This window comes from Carex rostrata, chromosome 1 (genome assembly GCF_964058835.1).
Source record: "Carex rostrata chromosome 1, lpCarRost1.2, whole genome shotgun sequence".
NCBI lineage: Eukaryota > Viridiplantae > Streptophyta > Magnoliopsida > Poales > Cyperaceae > Carex > Carex rostrata.
In genome coordinates this window covers 4418708-4436698 of record NC_135918.1, presented here as the reverse complement: position 1 = coordinate 4436698, position 17991 = coordinate 4418708, and the positions used below count along the sequence as shown (strand labels likewise).

General features: G+C 32.7%; 1 protein-coding gene across 4 annotated transcripts; it reads right to left on the bottom strand.

Annotated features, from left to right (window-relative positions):
• Positions 1-9439: 9439 nt before the first annotated feature.
• LOC144553137 (protein-tyrosine-phosphatase PTP1-like) lies at positions 9440-13548 on the bottom strand. 4 transcript variants are annotated; one of them, XR_013511329.1, is made up of 9 exons: positions 13192-13548; positions 12707-12806; positions 12542-12624; positions 12117-12254; positions 11497-11634; positions 11196-11344; positions 10296-10432; positions 9936-10018; positions 9440-9664 (listed from the first exon to the last, which is right to left on the bottom strand). XR_013511329.1 is itself a non-coding variant. In XM_078301237.1 (9 exons), the coding sequence occupies exons 1-8, from the start codon at positions 13414-13416 to the stop codon at positions 9947-9949; spliced, it is 1047 nt and encodes a 348-aa protein (XP_078157363.1). In that variant the 5' UTR covers positions 13417-13548; the 3' UTR covers positions 9440-9664; positions 9936-9946. The 4 variants fall into 4 exon arrangements, 2 of the variants coding, with proteins under 2 accessions (XP_078157363.1, XP_078157369.1); XR_013511330.1 differs by having other exon boundaries at positions 12707-12803; XM_078301237.1 differs by having other exon boundaries at positions 10296-10437.
• Between the last annotated feature and the right edge of the window lie 4443 nt (positions 13549-17991).

The window sequence follows — 17991 nt, the reverse complement described above, 5'->3', positions numbered from 1 at the left end:
CGAGAATCACGTCTAAGGCTGTTTAAAAACGAAAAGTAATTTCAACGGGAATTTAAAATAAAACGGAGAATCGTGATGATTCTTTCCTAAATAGGAGGAGCTTGTGCTATCGATAGTACAACAATATGTCGTATTATTGTTTTGAAAACTTATTATATAAATTTTAAATGAGGAATTCAAACTGTTAAAATAGATCTATTTTACAAGTGATGTGTTTATCTACAAAATTTATAAATTTTTGAATTCATTTAATATAAACTATAAAGCCATGCGGTAAAAAAATAATGAAAAATGAATGCACTAAAATTAACTCATAAATCTTTATATTTTTACCGCTTAATTTTATACTAAATGAAGTATAAATTTTATAAATTTTGTATGTAAACGCAAAACTCGTGAAGTATATCACTTTCAACTGTTTTGATTCATTGTTTATATGATAGATTTTTAAGACAATAACACATAACATCTTATACTATCGATAGCACGCTAGCAAAAATCAAATTAAAAAAATTACAGATTTACTTAATTAACTAGCGTTGGTAATTCTTTTCAGCAATATTAAATTAAAAATTTCATTGAGTTACGTCTGTAGATTTTCCTAATAGGAAAATGATAATTGTAAAAATATCCAAGTTAATTTTGGGTTGACTTTACTTGGGCTTAGTCCATATATATCTAGTGATTATGATTTTAGACCTTGTAAATAAATTGGCACTTCGAACTAGATATTTCTGGATTTGCTAATAATATAATAATATAATAATATAATGGATTGGAGAATAGTTCAATTTTTTTGTTAAACTCAGTTGGAATATAACTAGCATATGCTTGTGAGGTATGACTATGTAAAATTTTTTTATATATAAATTTATATAATGGTCAATACTGGAACCATAGATTAAGAATTTTCTCTTTAATAGTTGTACTCCGTGGTTTCAAATGAAGCCATGTAATTTCTCCAAGTGGACTAATTAATAATCTCTGATTTAATACACTGCCGGATTACATTAATTAGCATTTTACTTGAATCGATAAACATAAAAATAACTATGATTGACCTAAGTTTCTTTTTCACACAGTCTTAATTATTTTATTTTTTATTGTATTTTATAGTTTGGGTGAAAAATGTGTGGCAATTAAGAAATAATTTGATTCGGAGAATTTTGAAAGTCAGCCAAAAGAAACGCAGTATTTCAGTGTAGGCTAAAAATTCTAAATTATATATAAATTTAAATTTAAAGCTTTATAAATTGTAAATTTTCATAAAATATACTTAGTTTATAAAAAATATCAATGATTATTAACAGGCCACTTGACAATTTATTTAGCACACTGCTTAATATCATGCACATCTCAGGTATATTTTTTTGTTAAATATATATATATATAGAGAGAGAGATATTCTAAGTTTATCAAATTTCTTTGTGAATTCAATTCTAAAACATATCGGATTGGCTTCAAATAATGAATTAAAAATGTTGAAATTATTTTATCTTACGAATGATGTATCTACATATGAAAATTTTAAAATTTTAAATTAATTTTATATAGAGTCAAGTAATCGAAAAACGATCAAATATATTCATCCGTTACTATAGATCCAAAAATTATGACCATAAGGACGCAAATTTTCAATTTATAGTAAAATTAATTTCCTCATCGCTATAAATTGAAAGTTTGCGTCCGTCCGTGACCATAGGGCATAGGTATCAAGCACGGGATGGTCTACCATTCACTAAGGCCCTGTTCGGCGGCCTGCTAAGGAATGAGAATGAGAATGGGAATCAATAATTTTGAACTATTTTTTACTGTTCATCGTGGGAAAAATAACTTGGCTCTGAGTGAATTTTTTTTTCCACGGTGAACAGTAGGGAGCCGAACGGGCCCTAATGAAGTAGGTACTGTAGAGCTACTGGTTTAACCTTTTTATTTTGTTCTGAGAATAAAAAATAATAATTCTTATTATTTTGTTTTATTGGTAAATACTGGACTCTGAATCCTTTGCCTCTCTAGGTGCAGGAATTTTCTGTCCTCTCAGTCACTACGTGTAAGACCGGTCACTATTAAAGGAGCTGATCACTTTTAATTTTCAAACTGGGGCCCACCTCGGATTCACACGCAGTGACTCTAGAGACAGGAAATTCCTGCCCCCATGGAGGCAGAGGATTCAATTCCTAAATACTGATATGACGATAATATAAACCTTTATTCCACCACAAAATATTTCCTTTCCCCCATTCAACTATTAATATCTTTGTTACTACAACAAAGAATGTTTTCATCTGAATTTCGAACTCATAATCTCTCACATATAGACCATGTAATTTGCCACTAGACTAAAGACTAGTTCTCTCCAACAGAGAAGTAAATCTACAAAATTATTTTCTGAATCTTTATATGCATTAAATTAGAGGACAACTGTTACTTAATTTTTTTAACAAAGTTATAAATCAAATCATCGAATTATTTAATATCTGTGAAAATAATTTCATTTGAATTCCGAATTTACAGGCCTAAAAAAAAATTCATAGAATTTAAAGCTGATTCTGACAATTAAAACGAAATTACATAAATAACCTTGGTAATTTGCATGAGCAATGATTCCATACATGCGTATTGTAAATTTTACTGTTTCTGTGAAGCATGGTAGGATTGTCAGATTACTATTGTTATTGTGTAATTTTTTTTAATACTCCGCAGCAGTGTTTTAAAATGCGGTTGCATATACCTATGCAGTCGACAGCCGTGTTCAGAATGGTCATGTGGTCCTCTCATGCGGTTTTGAGCATGTGGTCGCATATGCGGTCCGAATATGCGGACATGCGGACTGAAAACGTGCATATGTGGACTGATAACGCGCATATGCGGACTGAAAACGCACATATGCGGACTGAAAACGCACATATGCGGACTGAAAACACGCATATGCGGTCCAAATTTGATAATTTGATTGTATTTTAATTAGAATTTATGTGAAAACACGCATTCTTGAAGTTCTGAGAAAAGCTTTCGAGCTTTTGAATTTTTTTTTCTAACCAACTGCAATATCGCCCTATTATGTTCTTGTGTAGCTTATTACAACAAAAGTACGTGCTAATGGCCTGATTCCATGGCCAGATCCACAAGAATGATTTCCTTTACCTCTGGATTTTTTTTTTAAGTTGCACTTCAAATGAAATTTATATTCAAATTTTAAAATGAAAGATTAGTACTTATTTTGGTTTTGCTCCAAATTTATATTCATTAAATACTTTTTTCGTTACAAGGAGAGCTCAAATACCTCATTTTTTTGTGTGTCAATCGTGTCTCCACTTTTTTATTTTCATTTTCAAATTAAACTAACAATTTGAACCGTTCAATATGATTCATATTAAAATTTGCTCGGAGATTTTATATTTTCTGAAAAAAAAAATACTATTTTTATATAGATAAAAAATCTATGTTTTTTTACGGTGAAAATTATGTACCTATCTAAAAATTTTAACATGAATATCATGTTGATCAGTTCGAATTAACTACTTGAACTATAAAAATAAAAATAAAAATGTGGGATGAATAAAACACTAAATCAATAAAGCATTTGAGCCCTTTTTTTTGTTACATATGCTGATAAAATTATTTTCACTATTTTGGAAGCGGTCCTCGTTCTCTTATTGTGATTATCCTAGGTGTCCAAAACAAAACAAAAAATAAGTCTCGTCATGAATGGACTCGTCCTTTATAATATTTGCATCTCTTTATAATTTATAGGACTATGTCAATATATCATTAGGTGTTTGGAGTTGGTTTTTATTGTTTTAATTGTAATATCAAATTGTTTGGTTAATGCATGGAATATGCCTACAGGCTTTGAATAAAAATATATAAAAAAAGATCATCAATCTTCCATTATCCTTTCATGTGCGCACCACATTGGTGCTTGGGACTTGGGAGGATAAACGGGAGATTATTCCATGTATATTCCTTGGTCATGTTCATTAAATAATTTAATAACATGCATGGTTCCACAATTGATTTGCCAACTATATGCCTTATATGATAATATCCTTATAATTTGAACTAAACCTGAAATGAAAGAAAACAAAAAATAAGGCACGTCAATTAAAGCACGTCAAAGCCTATATAAGGAAAAAAAATTAGATTAGTGTCAACACAAATCAATAATTAAGAAAATTAAATAGCTGTCCTTATTCATGGAAGTATTAAACATTATCCGTAAGGTATAAGTATATCAAACATGTATTCAGAACGTGCTAATCAAAGTTGTATAAAATGTTAATTATGTACTAGATCCAACTTAGACAATTTTCTTTCCCAGCTTGAAATGAATTTTGAGAAAATTAAAATAAAAGTGGTACATATCATTACCGCTTCTGTCCTTATTTTATTTTTTATTTTTTTGGCAAAATATTTTTGTCCTTACTTTGTGATTTCGTCCTTATTTGAACTCTTTGAAACTAAGAAAAAGAATCGCCATGAATGCAATTTTTTTAGAAATTAAAAATTTAATTTGTTAAGAAATAAATTGATGTTTTTTTTTCCTCTAATAATAAGAATCAAACTATTAATTCAGACAGACAGATAACATAATTCACACCTATTCATGACTGGCGACCACTGAAAATCTGAAAAAGAAAGGTGACAATCCAAATCTATATTTTTGGTTTGGTTCTAAAATAAAACTGGTTCAACGGATCGTTTTTTTTTTATTCAAAATACCAGTAACTCGCTTTGAAAAAATACGGGCTCATTTTTTTATATTCTTTTCTTTGCATTGAATGAGAGAGAAAATAATGGGAATTAATGACTATTGGTTAGGCTCTCGCGTCCGTACATGACCCTATGTGAAGTCACAAAAGTGTATGCTAAGCTAGAATTTATTTTATTCTATGAAATTTACACATGAGGCCTCAAGATTTTAGATACTATAAAAGAACCAAAACTATTTATTTATTTTTCAAACTAACAAATATCATTATTTATTTATTTATTTTAAAATGTCTTCTATCAAGGATATAATTTATTATTATTAAAACATAATCTTCTGATAATTATATAAAAAAAAAAGTTTTGTATTGTTATATTTTTCTACCTTATAAGAAAAACTGAAAAAAATTCAATACTTTTTAATAAAATTAGTATTTTCACGAATACCATGTAAAAAGATATGATTATTTTATAACAATCCTAATAGCTCGTATAATTAAATCTGGATATCTTAAATTGTTAATCTGATAATTCGGATTGATGGTCATTGTTACTAATAGAAGATAAATAATCCGGAAAAGAGAAAGAAAAAAAAAAAAAAAAAAATTGGATGACATACAGAGAGCCAAAATATTCAGCTCCTCCATGCAACTCTCATGGAATTTTTTTTTTTTTCATAAACCATCATTAAAAAATAACAAAACGTGTTGATTGTTGTTTTTTTTTCTTTACAAAAATCATCAATACCAAACTTGGTTTTCGATAAACCCTTTGCCACCAGCTAGAGTGTAAACAATGTGTCGTGTCTTGACTAAGATGCTGTGATTTTCATCTCGTACAGTATCGTGTCATGATCAAGTTAATTTTTCACATGACGTCGCGGAACATAGTGTATTATAAGGGGTGCTAAGCTACCCTGACATTTTTTTTTTTTAAATCAAGTACATAGAAGTTTAAGTAAATATTATTGTTTTGTACATGGTAGCCCCCCTATATAATATTACAAATTTAGAGGGGCTAATAATAACTTTTGAGGAGAAATTTTTGACTGCCTTTTGATTTCCATTTGCCTTATTGACTTCTAGATTTGCGTGCCTCAACATTAAAAAATAGAAAACTTTTTGATGGAATTTGGAAAGCCAACCGTGTGAAGGGAAAAAAAAGAAAGAAAATTTGAAATGTCATTCAATGATTGAGAGAAACAAATCCCACTGCATGCATCTCTTCCATTTCACCAAAAAGAGCAAATTAATCAATTAATTGGCGCAATCTCACAGAGCACTCTATGTAGAAATTTAGAAAATAAAGTTAAACAAGAGCTGCAAAATTCAGTTTTACTTGAGGTTTGTATTTGTTTGTACCTATCAAAATTCAGTTTTACTTGAGGTTTGTATTTACTTGTTTATATTGAGAAGGAAATAGCTAATAAGACTACTTCAGATGAGATTATTGATGAATTTGATTTTTTAGGAAACCATAGGTCTAAATTTAAATAATATATTTCATGTTTTTAATTTAGTTTTGATAGACATGGTGTTTTATTGATGCTAGTTATTTATGGTATCTTTTTATGAACTCAAATAGTGAAAGATTTTGTGTTATAAAAAAATTTACTTTTCATTATTTTTTTATAAATGATGTTTAGCCCCCTATATTAAAATCCTGGTTCCACCCCTGTGAGCCCGTGACCAAAATATCAAGGGTTGGTCAAGCCACATGAATCACGCCGTGTCTAAACGTGCCATGATCAAACATGACTTGTGTAATCATTTGATCATAATTTATGTTGGTCTATTTAAAATTCACCATTTAATCAAGATCTAACGGTTCTAATTACACATGACCACGTGTCGTGCCGTGCCGTGCCGTGATTAGATCTTTCGCGTGACGTGTTGTGTCATACTAAATTTTTCAAAAGTAATCACAACACAGAACACACGAGTCACGACACATAACCGACATACATACCGTGATGTGCCATTCCTTAACGGAACAGACTCCGCTGTGTCATTTTTTCCACTCTACCACCAGCTCTCCTGAGCCGAGCCACATAACATCTCCTAATAAATACACTCCATGCTCTGTATCGAATTTCAACCCACCCCCCCCCCCCCCCCCCCCCCCCAATTATCCTCACCAGTCACCACTCTCTCCTCTCAATTTAAAATAAATATTATATAAATATTTTTTTTACAGAAGCACAAATAAAATAAAATAAAAACACATGGTATCGACTTTGAATTTCGGTATAGTGTTGTTTTGTGTTCAGCTATTGGCGTAAGATGTGGTGAAGGGGTGCACCGAAAATCAAATTCAGTATTGATAGTTTTGTAAAAAAAAATCCTGCAATCAATTCGTTTTGTTATTTTCTTTTTTTCTAGTGATGGTTTATAAAAGTTTCCTCATGGATTATGGTTGACTTTACTTTTTTCATTTGGTGTGTGTGGGGAGGGCGTAGTTAGAACTTTAGATGCCACTCGGCTGCTCTCCAAATAGGAGAGCAGGATTCTGTTATTTAATATTTAACTGTTGATTTTTTCATGCACGAATCTCAATACAGATGAACGATTGAATTTGAAATAATAGAGTCCTGCTCTCCTATTTGGAGAGCAGCCGAGTTGGCTCCAGAACTTTAGATCAGTGGATACTTGATAGGTTGTGGTTATCGTTTTGTTAGCGAAAGATAGGAGCTGATTATTTCTCTAATTGTAAAACTAGGAGCTGATTATTTATCTTAAATTATTTAGGAAGAATGCGAAATAAAACATTTGGGATAGCTAACGAAATCATGTCGGTAGAATTCAGTTCAAAATATCTCTATATGCATTTGATGAACCAAAAAGTCAAATATTAAATTAAGTTTTCAACGATTAATGAATTTGAACTTATCTCTGGTGACTGGTGTCAACTTATTTTTTTTATTTATTTTGTACAGTGGCTTGTCAACTCCTATTTCATTTATTTATTATTATTTTTAAATATGGATGGAGATAAATTCAATAGTTGTTTGCCACTTGATATAAATTCATGCACTAGAAAAGGAAGGTATATATTTAAAAACTACGACTATTTTTTGTGATTCGTCCCGAAATGAAGTTACGTATTGACAGAAGAATTTAAACTTTTATATTGATATATTTTGCCCATTGATCTTTTCATAAATCTAGATTGATATACTTTTGGTCGTGTTCATATTCAAACTCTTACTTATCCGAGGGGGCATCAAATTGGTACTTAAAATACACAAAATTTACACTAACATATATTATCAAAGTTAGCTTAGCTAGTTGACACATAAAACATACAACAGTAATTTTCTGTTTAGGACAATAATTGCCGAAGAAATTATCCTGAAATATCCCAATTCTAGTACCAAAACATTAATAAAACTTGATAATTAGCGTTGAAAAGCAAAGATTTGTCATCTTACCCGGATGTCAAATGAGGTTTATTAAGATGCAAAACCTAGTTTTGCTTTGTGGACATCAAATAGGTACCATAATTACACGATATGGCACAAGAGAATGCCGCAAGCGATCGACTTATTCTGATGTCAAAAGGCGTTGAATGCATCTTAATTTGCTTGCCCCCTGATCTAATCTGATGTCAATATGCCTTTTGGATGAACTTTAGTTTTGCTTTCAGCATGAAGAAATATCTCTGCACAGCAAATCAGACAACATGAAGCGTATACTACAGAGGTACAATAATTTCCAACAAAATTTTGACATTCCTTAGTTGTTTGAGGGGCTACTTGATTGAGAAAATGGTTTAAAAAAATTATACTTCTGCTTTGTCAATGCTCTGACTGCAAAAAAAAAACAATTGAATTAAATATAAGAAGTACGTCAGAATGAAAATTTAGCTGTTTGCCTTAGAGAAGCCTGTGAGCTTTAGATGCTTCATGTACAAGGCAAGGTTGTTATTATTTTATGTGAAAATATTTTGTCAAAGTTTGTTAAATTTTGGAGGAAAAAAGCAATGTCAAATCTTTTGCAAAATTACTGTTGCGGCGTTCAACAGGCTACATCCTGATATTATAGATTGCAAATAACAGTTTATAAAAGAATTTGTACATGTTCAGTGTTATATACTGAAATTTCAAAATGCTACATTATGTAATGTACGATTTGATAAACTTGTAATAACTGCCGCTAGATTTGACAATTGGATTGATCTTGGGTTCGCATTGGATTGATACGAATTCAGGTTGCTAGGTTTGAGACTCTTTATTGCTTGATGTTATTGTCTTTATCAATTTTATTTTGAAGCAACTCTCCATTGTTGTGTTTGTCTTCATCGATTTTATTTTGAAGCACCGATTGAGTGTTTTTTTTTCCCAAACCACATCATCGCGTTAGGCGAGCTTATTGTGTTGGGTGGGTCAAATTTGGATTTTGGGTCCAGTCATGTACGAATCAGCTTGAATTTCAAGCTAATTCGAATTTGGATCAATCCAAATTCAGGTTTGTTTCCCACCTCGGCGTGTGCAATAAAATTTCTCCACATACCGTTTCATCATATAAGATGTACAGAGCTGTGTAATAACTAATAAAGGTTCCAATTTGAATAATTGCAACTTGCAACTTGCAGTGAAATTAATTTGTGCACAGAAGATCATTCAATTCCATGATAAAAAAAAGGCAGTATTTTTTTTAAATAAATACCGAGGTGATAAAAAGAAACAGTTATTTAGCGTGGAACAAGAAAGGCAATATTGGGGACAACCTGGCTGACAAGATAATACAATCCTTAAAAAATACAAACGTGAAAAACATCCATATACCAACACAAACCAAGATGATATTTCTCTAATAAAAAATACGAATTTGACAAAAGAATGATTAGACTAGCATAAGCGATGAATCTACAACCAAAGCACCTTGTTACCCAAAACAACCAGAAAAAGGAAAAGCATCCATATACCAACGATTCTTTGCTCTCTTGTATTTTCCTGATAAACGCATAATCTCTTTAGTTGGATATAAATCTTAACTGACATTGGGACTGAGTACAAATTTTATTGATATATAACCCCATCTGATAAGAGCAGAGGTAATAATTGTCTTTAATTGTTAATTGTCTTCCTAAATTTTTTTTTCCTTTTCTTAAGGAATGGCAAAATCATACTTAATATGGAACGTTTCAAGACAACAATGCCTGTATCAAACAGGGACTTCACCCACACCTGCCTGGACAGCATTAAAACATGATAAGGATCTAACCTTCACTTATCTCATTGATTGGACCTCATTGACAACTCTTCCAACTCATCAATTATTGCTTGATAGCAGAACAAAAATTGATCCTAGAGAGAAGGTCAAAAATATAATATTAAATCTTTGAAAATGAAAGATAAAGAAGAAAATAACTTGTCCATAACCTAATGCATGTACTATTATAATACCATTGAGCTACTGCATGTACTATGATAACACCAGTGAACTACTACAATATTTTACTATTAAACATTTAAACTCCATTATCCAATCAAGTAACAAATATTTTGCTTTATGTACCGGTTCAACTGTACCCACAAATTCCCTTGTTGTATATCAATGGTGAGCTGATGGAACAATGCATACCGGTGTTTGTACCATCCCCAGTCTCTGAGATCTAAAATCAGCGATGGTTTTGACGAGGTCCAATGAGGATGTGTCACCAAGCAAGATCCTTTGAATAGTATTATGGATTGCACAGTACGTACCAGTCCTTCCGATGCCTGCACTGATGATACCAATAAATACAAATATCAGAGACTCACACAGACTTTCCATTAAAAGTTGAACAGCTTAAGAGACTCACCAAGCAAGGTTGGGGACATATAGCCCGACCAACGATTGTATTAAAAAGGGATCAAAATATTTACATTGTACCAGGGGTACCTGATTTTCCTTATCTCAGTAACACAAATTTAAAAAAAGGATCAAAATGAACCTCAGTAACCCAAAGATTTGAAGGTCCAAAATACTGTTCAAAGACTTAATTATTTGAAGTTCCAAGACCCAAAATTTCTTAACAATTAAGATTTTAAGATAGCTTCAAAAAACGACCAACTGCTATATTGGTCTAGTGGCAAATATATTCCCCTAAATGGCAACAATCTTGCTCAGCAAACAAATAAGCCCGATGTTGGTAAACCAAGTACACAAAAACCAATCATGAAATTCATTATGAGCTAAGCAGATTAAAAGGAGATATTGATTTTATGTTTGTGTGTTTATAAAGCAAACTGACAAAGATATATGAAATGTTTGACAAAGATTTCAAGATATTTTAGCTTAATCCAACCACAAATAATCTTGGGAAAAAACTTCTTTAGAGTGTAGTTTGCAAACAAACCAAATCTAAACATATAGGGGCCAAATAAGGAATACAAGGCACCTGAAGGGCCTCCATACAACTTCCTCGAGGAAGAAAACAATAGAGCAAGTTATTTCCTCAAGGAAAAAGACAATAGAGAAAGAAATTAATTGAGAACACACCTGCAGTGTACAACAATGGGGCCTACATCAGTCGGTACATGGTACAGTCGTCTCAAGATTTCTCTCACAGCAACAGTGCATCTTGGTACACCATGATCAGGCCACTCTGGGTACTCAATGTGGAGAACTGGTACAGGAGGCTCCATTGCCTGCCCCAAAATATAGATAAGCATGTTATAAACTGGCTAGATAAAAACAAAATAGTCAAATTGGACAGGTTTTTCATTGTTAATTCTTGTTTTAGTTGAATTGCATAATCAGATGCTAAAAACAATGGATTATGAGGCATTATAATACGTACATCATTGCGCTGCAATTCTAAGCAACGAAGAACCAATGAAGAGGTGGTGACAACAGTAGATTTTGTTGTAACATTAATATTCCCAAACTGTCCTTGCCCCTTCTCTGATTTGAAATAATCAGCACACTTTCCTGTCATCTTCCATTGCATATAAGTAGTGTTATCAAACTTCAGATATATCAGAGTGGTTTTTTTATAATATTTCAGATTATTATAAACTTCTTATTAGAATGTCTTCACTAGTAAGTCAAGTGAATGCTGGGTGCCTGACTGCCTGTCAATTGTTGTACCGGGCAAGAATTGGATCATTCGAATGTTACGATACTTGTGCAAGTCAATTTCACTAATTGGTGTGCACTACACACCAATCTATTCCAATATTTACTTCATCTAAACCTTTCATCGTATCATACAATTAGCACCATACCAGAGGCAAACCATCAGGTACCCCATAATGGACGTGATGTTCAGGTCCAGTACCGATACTGTGTACAGGGTGGTGTAGCAACTGTTGCTCAGTGAGGCAAATTCAACGGGATGACACTACAGCTTTATATTGCTATTGTGAATGTTAGAAATAAGAACTTTATTCTGCACAAATTGTATGGAAAGCAAGTTACCCTGGCATTATCAAAATTAGTGAGCATAACAATAACGGAGCAACGGTACTGATATATCATGTGCCAGAAATCATCAAATGTCTCGGGAAGTGGGCCCTGGGTAGCAATAAATCGAGAAACTTTTTCTGTGGGCCCCACCTGAAGTTACAGATAATTTTAACATAAACTGGAAAGCAATTACAAGAGAGATTCTACGTACTCAAGCAGCTGTTCTCTTCTGGTCTTGTACAACTGATTTCTTTAAATTTCCTGTTCCTTGTCTTTTCCCTTTTTTGTGTGTATTCATATTTTTTATGGGAGGATGTTGGTTGCAAAATATTCAATTGGAAATGATTTCAACAATTGTATTCAACAAAACAATGACCAGCTAATTCTAAAATTAAACCTGATTAAAGAGAAGGTACTAATATTGGAAATTGTCTTACTGTAACAAAGCTAGCATTGATATAGCCATTTCCTTGATCCTTGCTGCCACTTGAAGCATTCAAAATGACCCGTGTATCATCATCTGAAATGATGGGAAGTAGTAAGTACGAAAAGGAGAATGACAATTATGCTACTAACAAAGTATAGGTGTTAGATGGAAATACATGGCAAGACATCTATATATCGGTTTTTGTTTATGTTGGCATCGCCAAGAGCCACAATGCACCGTCTCATCGTGTCATTCCTTGGTGTCCTCATAGCCTGCTAAAATAGACGAAGTAAAGAAGATGCTTTGATATGGACCATTTTTACAAACAATTTTTCAAGCATATTTTGGTCAGCGCCAATTTCGAATTTTCACTGGTGGAATTAGGCTACCTTATATTTTTCTTTTCCCATTCCCCTCTGCTTTTTCTAAATACAAGATTTGCATGAGCGCTGGGATGTGAATTGTAACCTTCCAAATAATTTCTAACTTCAATCAAAATGAACCTTATCCTTATTCTAGAAATACAAATTCAGACTCAACAGAGGCTGTTCCTATCAACATTCGGACTAAGAATTTGTTCAACCAGGGCCGATCAACAGTGATTCTGGGTAAAGATTTCACCAAGCAAGATCTATAAAAAAAATAAAATCAAAAGATTACCTGTAGCCGACTGAACTCCTGTGTAATCGTTGCCGTATTGTTCACCTTCTTTTTGAAGAAGGAGAGCGCCTCGGAGCATTGCTTCAGTTGCTCCAGTGAGAGCTTAGGCGGGGACGGCGGAGCGACAGTAGCTAAGCTGCAGGGATCGAAAACGCCGCGCGGAATAGCGTTTGAGGCGGCGGCGGCGAGGGCGGGGGTCGGAGTGGAGGGTGATGGAGTAGACATCGCCGATCTCCGGCTAGAGATCCGGCGGCCGGCGGAATTCCCCGTCGTAGAAAAATTCGCGGGTGACGAGGCGGTCGCGAGGAAGAGGCCGGAGTTTGTTTTTCTCTTTTGCTTGGGTAAATCAGAAAACTGTGCGGATGTAGGTGGGGGAAGCTATTTACAATGAAGTCAATGGACATGCGTGGGAAACGGTCAACTCAATTTGAGGACACAGTCAACACTTCGACACGTCGGACCCACAGCTAAGAAATGTCACTGATATTTTCAATCTGAATCTATTCTCACCATTTGATTACATTTCTCGTTCTTACTTAGTTGAGTTCTATCAATTTCCGTCTAATAATTTTGATTCCCTCTCTCTATGCTGAGAAATTTCATCTTTTGTGTGAGGATAATTTTTTCACCTTCCATTATCCAATCAATTTCTTGTCTCGAATCCATCTTCTCGATCATCATTTCAAACTGCTCTGGTTTCTTGTCGTAAGGTGAGCACAAGACGGTGTACCATATTTCTGAGTCAAGCAAATTGACCTTGTTAGATCCTGGCATGAGCATCGTAAACAAGTACATCTCGAAAATGTGGGAAAAAAAAACCTGCGCAATAGAGATTTTAAAATTAACAGAATATAAAGACAATTTTGTTTCGAATGTGACGGAAGAATAAGAGAATCCTCCTCTTTTTATTTTATGTCCATCTCTCGTAAAAAAAATATTTCTTTTTTTTTTATAAGAGAGATAGACACAAAATAAGAAGAGGACTAACATCTTATTCTTTGAAAAAAAAAAAGAAGCAAACTTTGGTCCTCGAATGTAAGAAGCGGCAAAAAATAAAAAGTGGACTATCTTTTTCTTTTCTTTTCAAATTTACAAAATTGGATAGGGGCATAGAAAAACAGGCGGAGCGCTACTTTTATAAAGCCAATAAAATTCGGCTATTTCACTGACGTGACTTTTGAAAGTAATTTCTTAATAAGAAAACTTTATAAATTATAAATGAGTGAGTCTATGGTACTATGTATATCACGGGTTGCTACCGTGTTACAGCTCTATATTCGAGTTTTAAAATTCTAACGGTCGATCCGAACCATTCATCTTGTTCTCCATATTAATATGTGTTTGGTGTAGGAATTTCGGGTAGGTTATAGTGCAACAATTCGAAACAGTTCAAGATTTGTTCGCTACCCGAAAACCAGAATCCAAGTATAAAACTAATCCTAGGATTAAAACAGAGTTTACCACTAGACGCGCAGCGGAAACTTCAAGTCCTAGCAGTAATCTTCTTTGGTTCGCACACCTTGTGTCGGATCCACGCAACAGCAACTGCAGCCACGTCTCTATTAGTATCCACACGAACAGGTTGACGAACAACTGCAAGTCAAAGTGCTAGCGCCAACTTGCAGTCCCCTTCTTGTCTTTCTGTTTTCCTTTTCGGTATCTGAATTAGAGCGAATTCAGACAGATCTGATTTTCGGTTTTCATCCAATAAAACCGAAATTCTAATCTTTTATTTTCTGTCTCTTTTAATCCGAACAATGCAACAGAGAGAGATAAAACTCTCTTCCGAAAATAGAGATAGAGATTTTCTGGAGGCACTTCCGAAAATAGCATATGTAATATATTTATAATACAACACTTCTGTTGATTGCATCCTTTCAGTTCGCACCCATTCAGATATGCATATCCAATTATATCTTATCAGATCATATCAGAAAACAGATTATTTCGGGCCCATGTTTGATGCAGCCCAAAAATACCTAATCCATAATTAATTAACTTATTAATTAAGGCCAAAAATATTCTGGCCTGTTAGTACATATCTAACATTTGGAGACCAAATTTTACATTTTTTGAAAGTTTTTTACTATTTTTTTAGATATTTAGAAAATCACTTGATCTGAAAATTCTGTACCATCCAAAAACAGTGATTTTCAATAAATCTAAAAAAATAGTAAAAAAATTTCAAAAAATGTAAAATTTGGTCTTCAAATACATATTAATATGGAGAACAAGATGAACGATTCGGATTGACCGTTAGGATTTGAAAACTCGAATATAGAGCCATAGCACAATAACAAATCGTAATATGCATAGTATCGTAGACTCGCTCATTATAAATAGGCATGCATCACTGCCGGAATGCTTCGACTGGAGAGTGGAGACCAGTACAGCTAGCTCACGAGTAATTACATGATAGTTGTGTACACTTGTAAATATAAGAGCATTTTGCATGGGCAAAATTAAATGAAATCAATTTCATGTGCTATAAACAAAAAGTTAAAATTAATTTAAATTTAATTTCATAAGATGTGCTTCGTATTTTGGCATCTAAGTTAGCGAGCAATCTGCAAAATAAAAATATCACCGAAATAAAACATATCCTGAGAGCCTGAGAGGGGACTGGAACACGTATTCTCTGCATTAACTCAAAAGATAATCTTTTAGTTAATGTATTTTGACCGTTTGATTTTAAACGGAACCAATTTGGCCGTCTAATTTTAGCACATGAGCTCTTTAATATTTGTGCGAATCTAATTCGCACAAAATTTAAAACAGATTGGTAGTCCATATGTATTAACTCAAAAGATTTCATTTTGAGTTAATGCAGAGGATACAAACTAGAGAGAGATGATGTTGTCGATGCCATTAGTCATCTATCTTTATTGTAGCGGATCTTTATTCAATTAAAATTAATTGGGTCAACTTATTATTTTAAGTTTCGAATTTAGAATTGAATTTTCGTTATGGATATTAAACACTCACTCAATAAATTGATGCCTTGTTTTTATGCTGAATTATAGACTTATTTATTTCTAATAATTCAGACTGAATTGATATTTACAAAAATCAAATTAAAGCTGGCCCATTGGTTAAAACCTTTCTAAAAAAGACAAATCCAGTACCCAAGTATTACTAAAAATCATAGACAATAATCGAGTCTAATGATTAAAAAAATTAACAACTTTATCAAAATTTGCTCCAAATCAACTAGATAATAAAACTAGTATTTTATTTTTTTGAAAGGAAAAATATTACATTTCTGAAACTGTCAATTCCTACATTGTTGGATGAGAGCTTGATTTTTGGTTGATCACATGAGGCTAAAATAATGTAATTTGAGGGGAAAAAAACACTTTCAACGAGTGAGCATAAAAATCATTTTGAGGGAATGCTTTTTTAAATGTGAAAATTAAAAAAATAGAAATCAAAATGACTCGAACAAAGATCTTTTGCTCGATCCAAGTGTTCCGACCATCCGACAAGTAAATGAGAAATAAATTTCAAAAACCAAAGCAATGGACTTAAAAAAATTCCAAAAATTGTAACGGGACAGATGGCTATGCACATACGTATCAATAAAAAGAAATAATAGTATTCAAAATAAAACTATAATAATATTTCAAACACTCTCAATTCTAAAAGTCATGACAAATTGCATTTTCAAGGACCCGATGGGTATTTTATTATTTGAACTTTGAAGGGGTAACTTTTTTCTTAAATTCTTAAACTCAAAATAACGCGTCAAAAAAATATGTATTTTCCAGCCCAACACGAAAATGATTAAAATCAAATTATTGAACGATGAAACGATCCAAAGAAAAAAAAACCATGTACTTTTAAGCAAAACTATCAAATTTGGTAAAGACAAGGAGTTCCGGTTCCAGCTGCTCGAACCCGGGCATGTACGAGTTTGAGATTTACTGACCATGAATCCAAATCCTGGAAGGTATAAAATATTTGAGTTTGGATATGGACCATTCGATCAGAATCCGAACCAATCTAATATGAGATGGAATGCACAGGATATGATTCTTGTTGAAGTAGATCGGACGGTCCAGATCTAAACTCAAAATTTATGTTACCTCATAGGATACTAATTTAATCTTGATTTACCTACCATTCGCCTTCGCCTTGGATAGAGAAAACCTGATCCAAATCTACTGCTATTACTCTGGACACCACTGGTGTCTGTTATTAATGGAATATAGGAGCTAGACTCCTAAATTTCTTCTCAAAAAAAAAATCTACTGCTATTTTAATAAAAATAGTAACTTCTTGCTCTCCATTTTCTTTCTCTCTTCAAAAGAGAAGGAGAGATAAGATAGAGAGATGAAGAGAAGAAAGATAGAGAGAATAACATAAAAGAACATAATTTTTGAAGAGCAGGAGATTTAGTTCCGAGAAAATCAAGACTAGACCAAGGGTGGACCCAGAGTAGACCACGCCTCTTGGATTTCGAGCTTTAGTGGTGATTTATTGGTATCGATCGATTTTGTCTCTCTCTGAAAAATTTTTTGCCCCTCTGAATGTTTGATTTGTAATTCGGATTAAATTTAGTGTTAAAATCAAAATAAATTTATTGAATTATGATTGGTAATTATAATTATAAGTTAAAGAATAAGAAATTATAAGTCAGAGCATTGGAAAATATAAGTCAAAATATATTTTTTTTATCGAGTACTCAATTAGTTAATGATTTTAAATCCGATTCGATATTTTTTTGTTCTTTTTTGACAGAAATTCTGGATCCGCTCCAGGACTATATAATAATTGTATCAAATGAGTCAAATGAAGAGA

Excerpts from the sequence above, each read along its gene's own strand:
- LOC144553137 (XM_078301237.1), bottom strand. The coding sequence starts at position 13,416 with ATGTCTACTCCATCACCCTCCACTCCGACCCCCGCCCTCGCCGCCGCC. Across the intron at positions 12,625-12,706 it reads ATATATAGATGTCTTGCCAT|ATGATGATACACGGGTCATT; the intron begins GTATTTCCATCT and ends CCATCATTTCAG. Across the intron at positions 10,438-11,195 it reads CCCATTGTTGTACACTGCAG|TGCAGGCATCGGAAGGACTG; the intron begins GTGTGTTCTCAA and ends TGGTATCATCAG.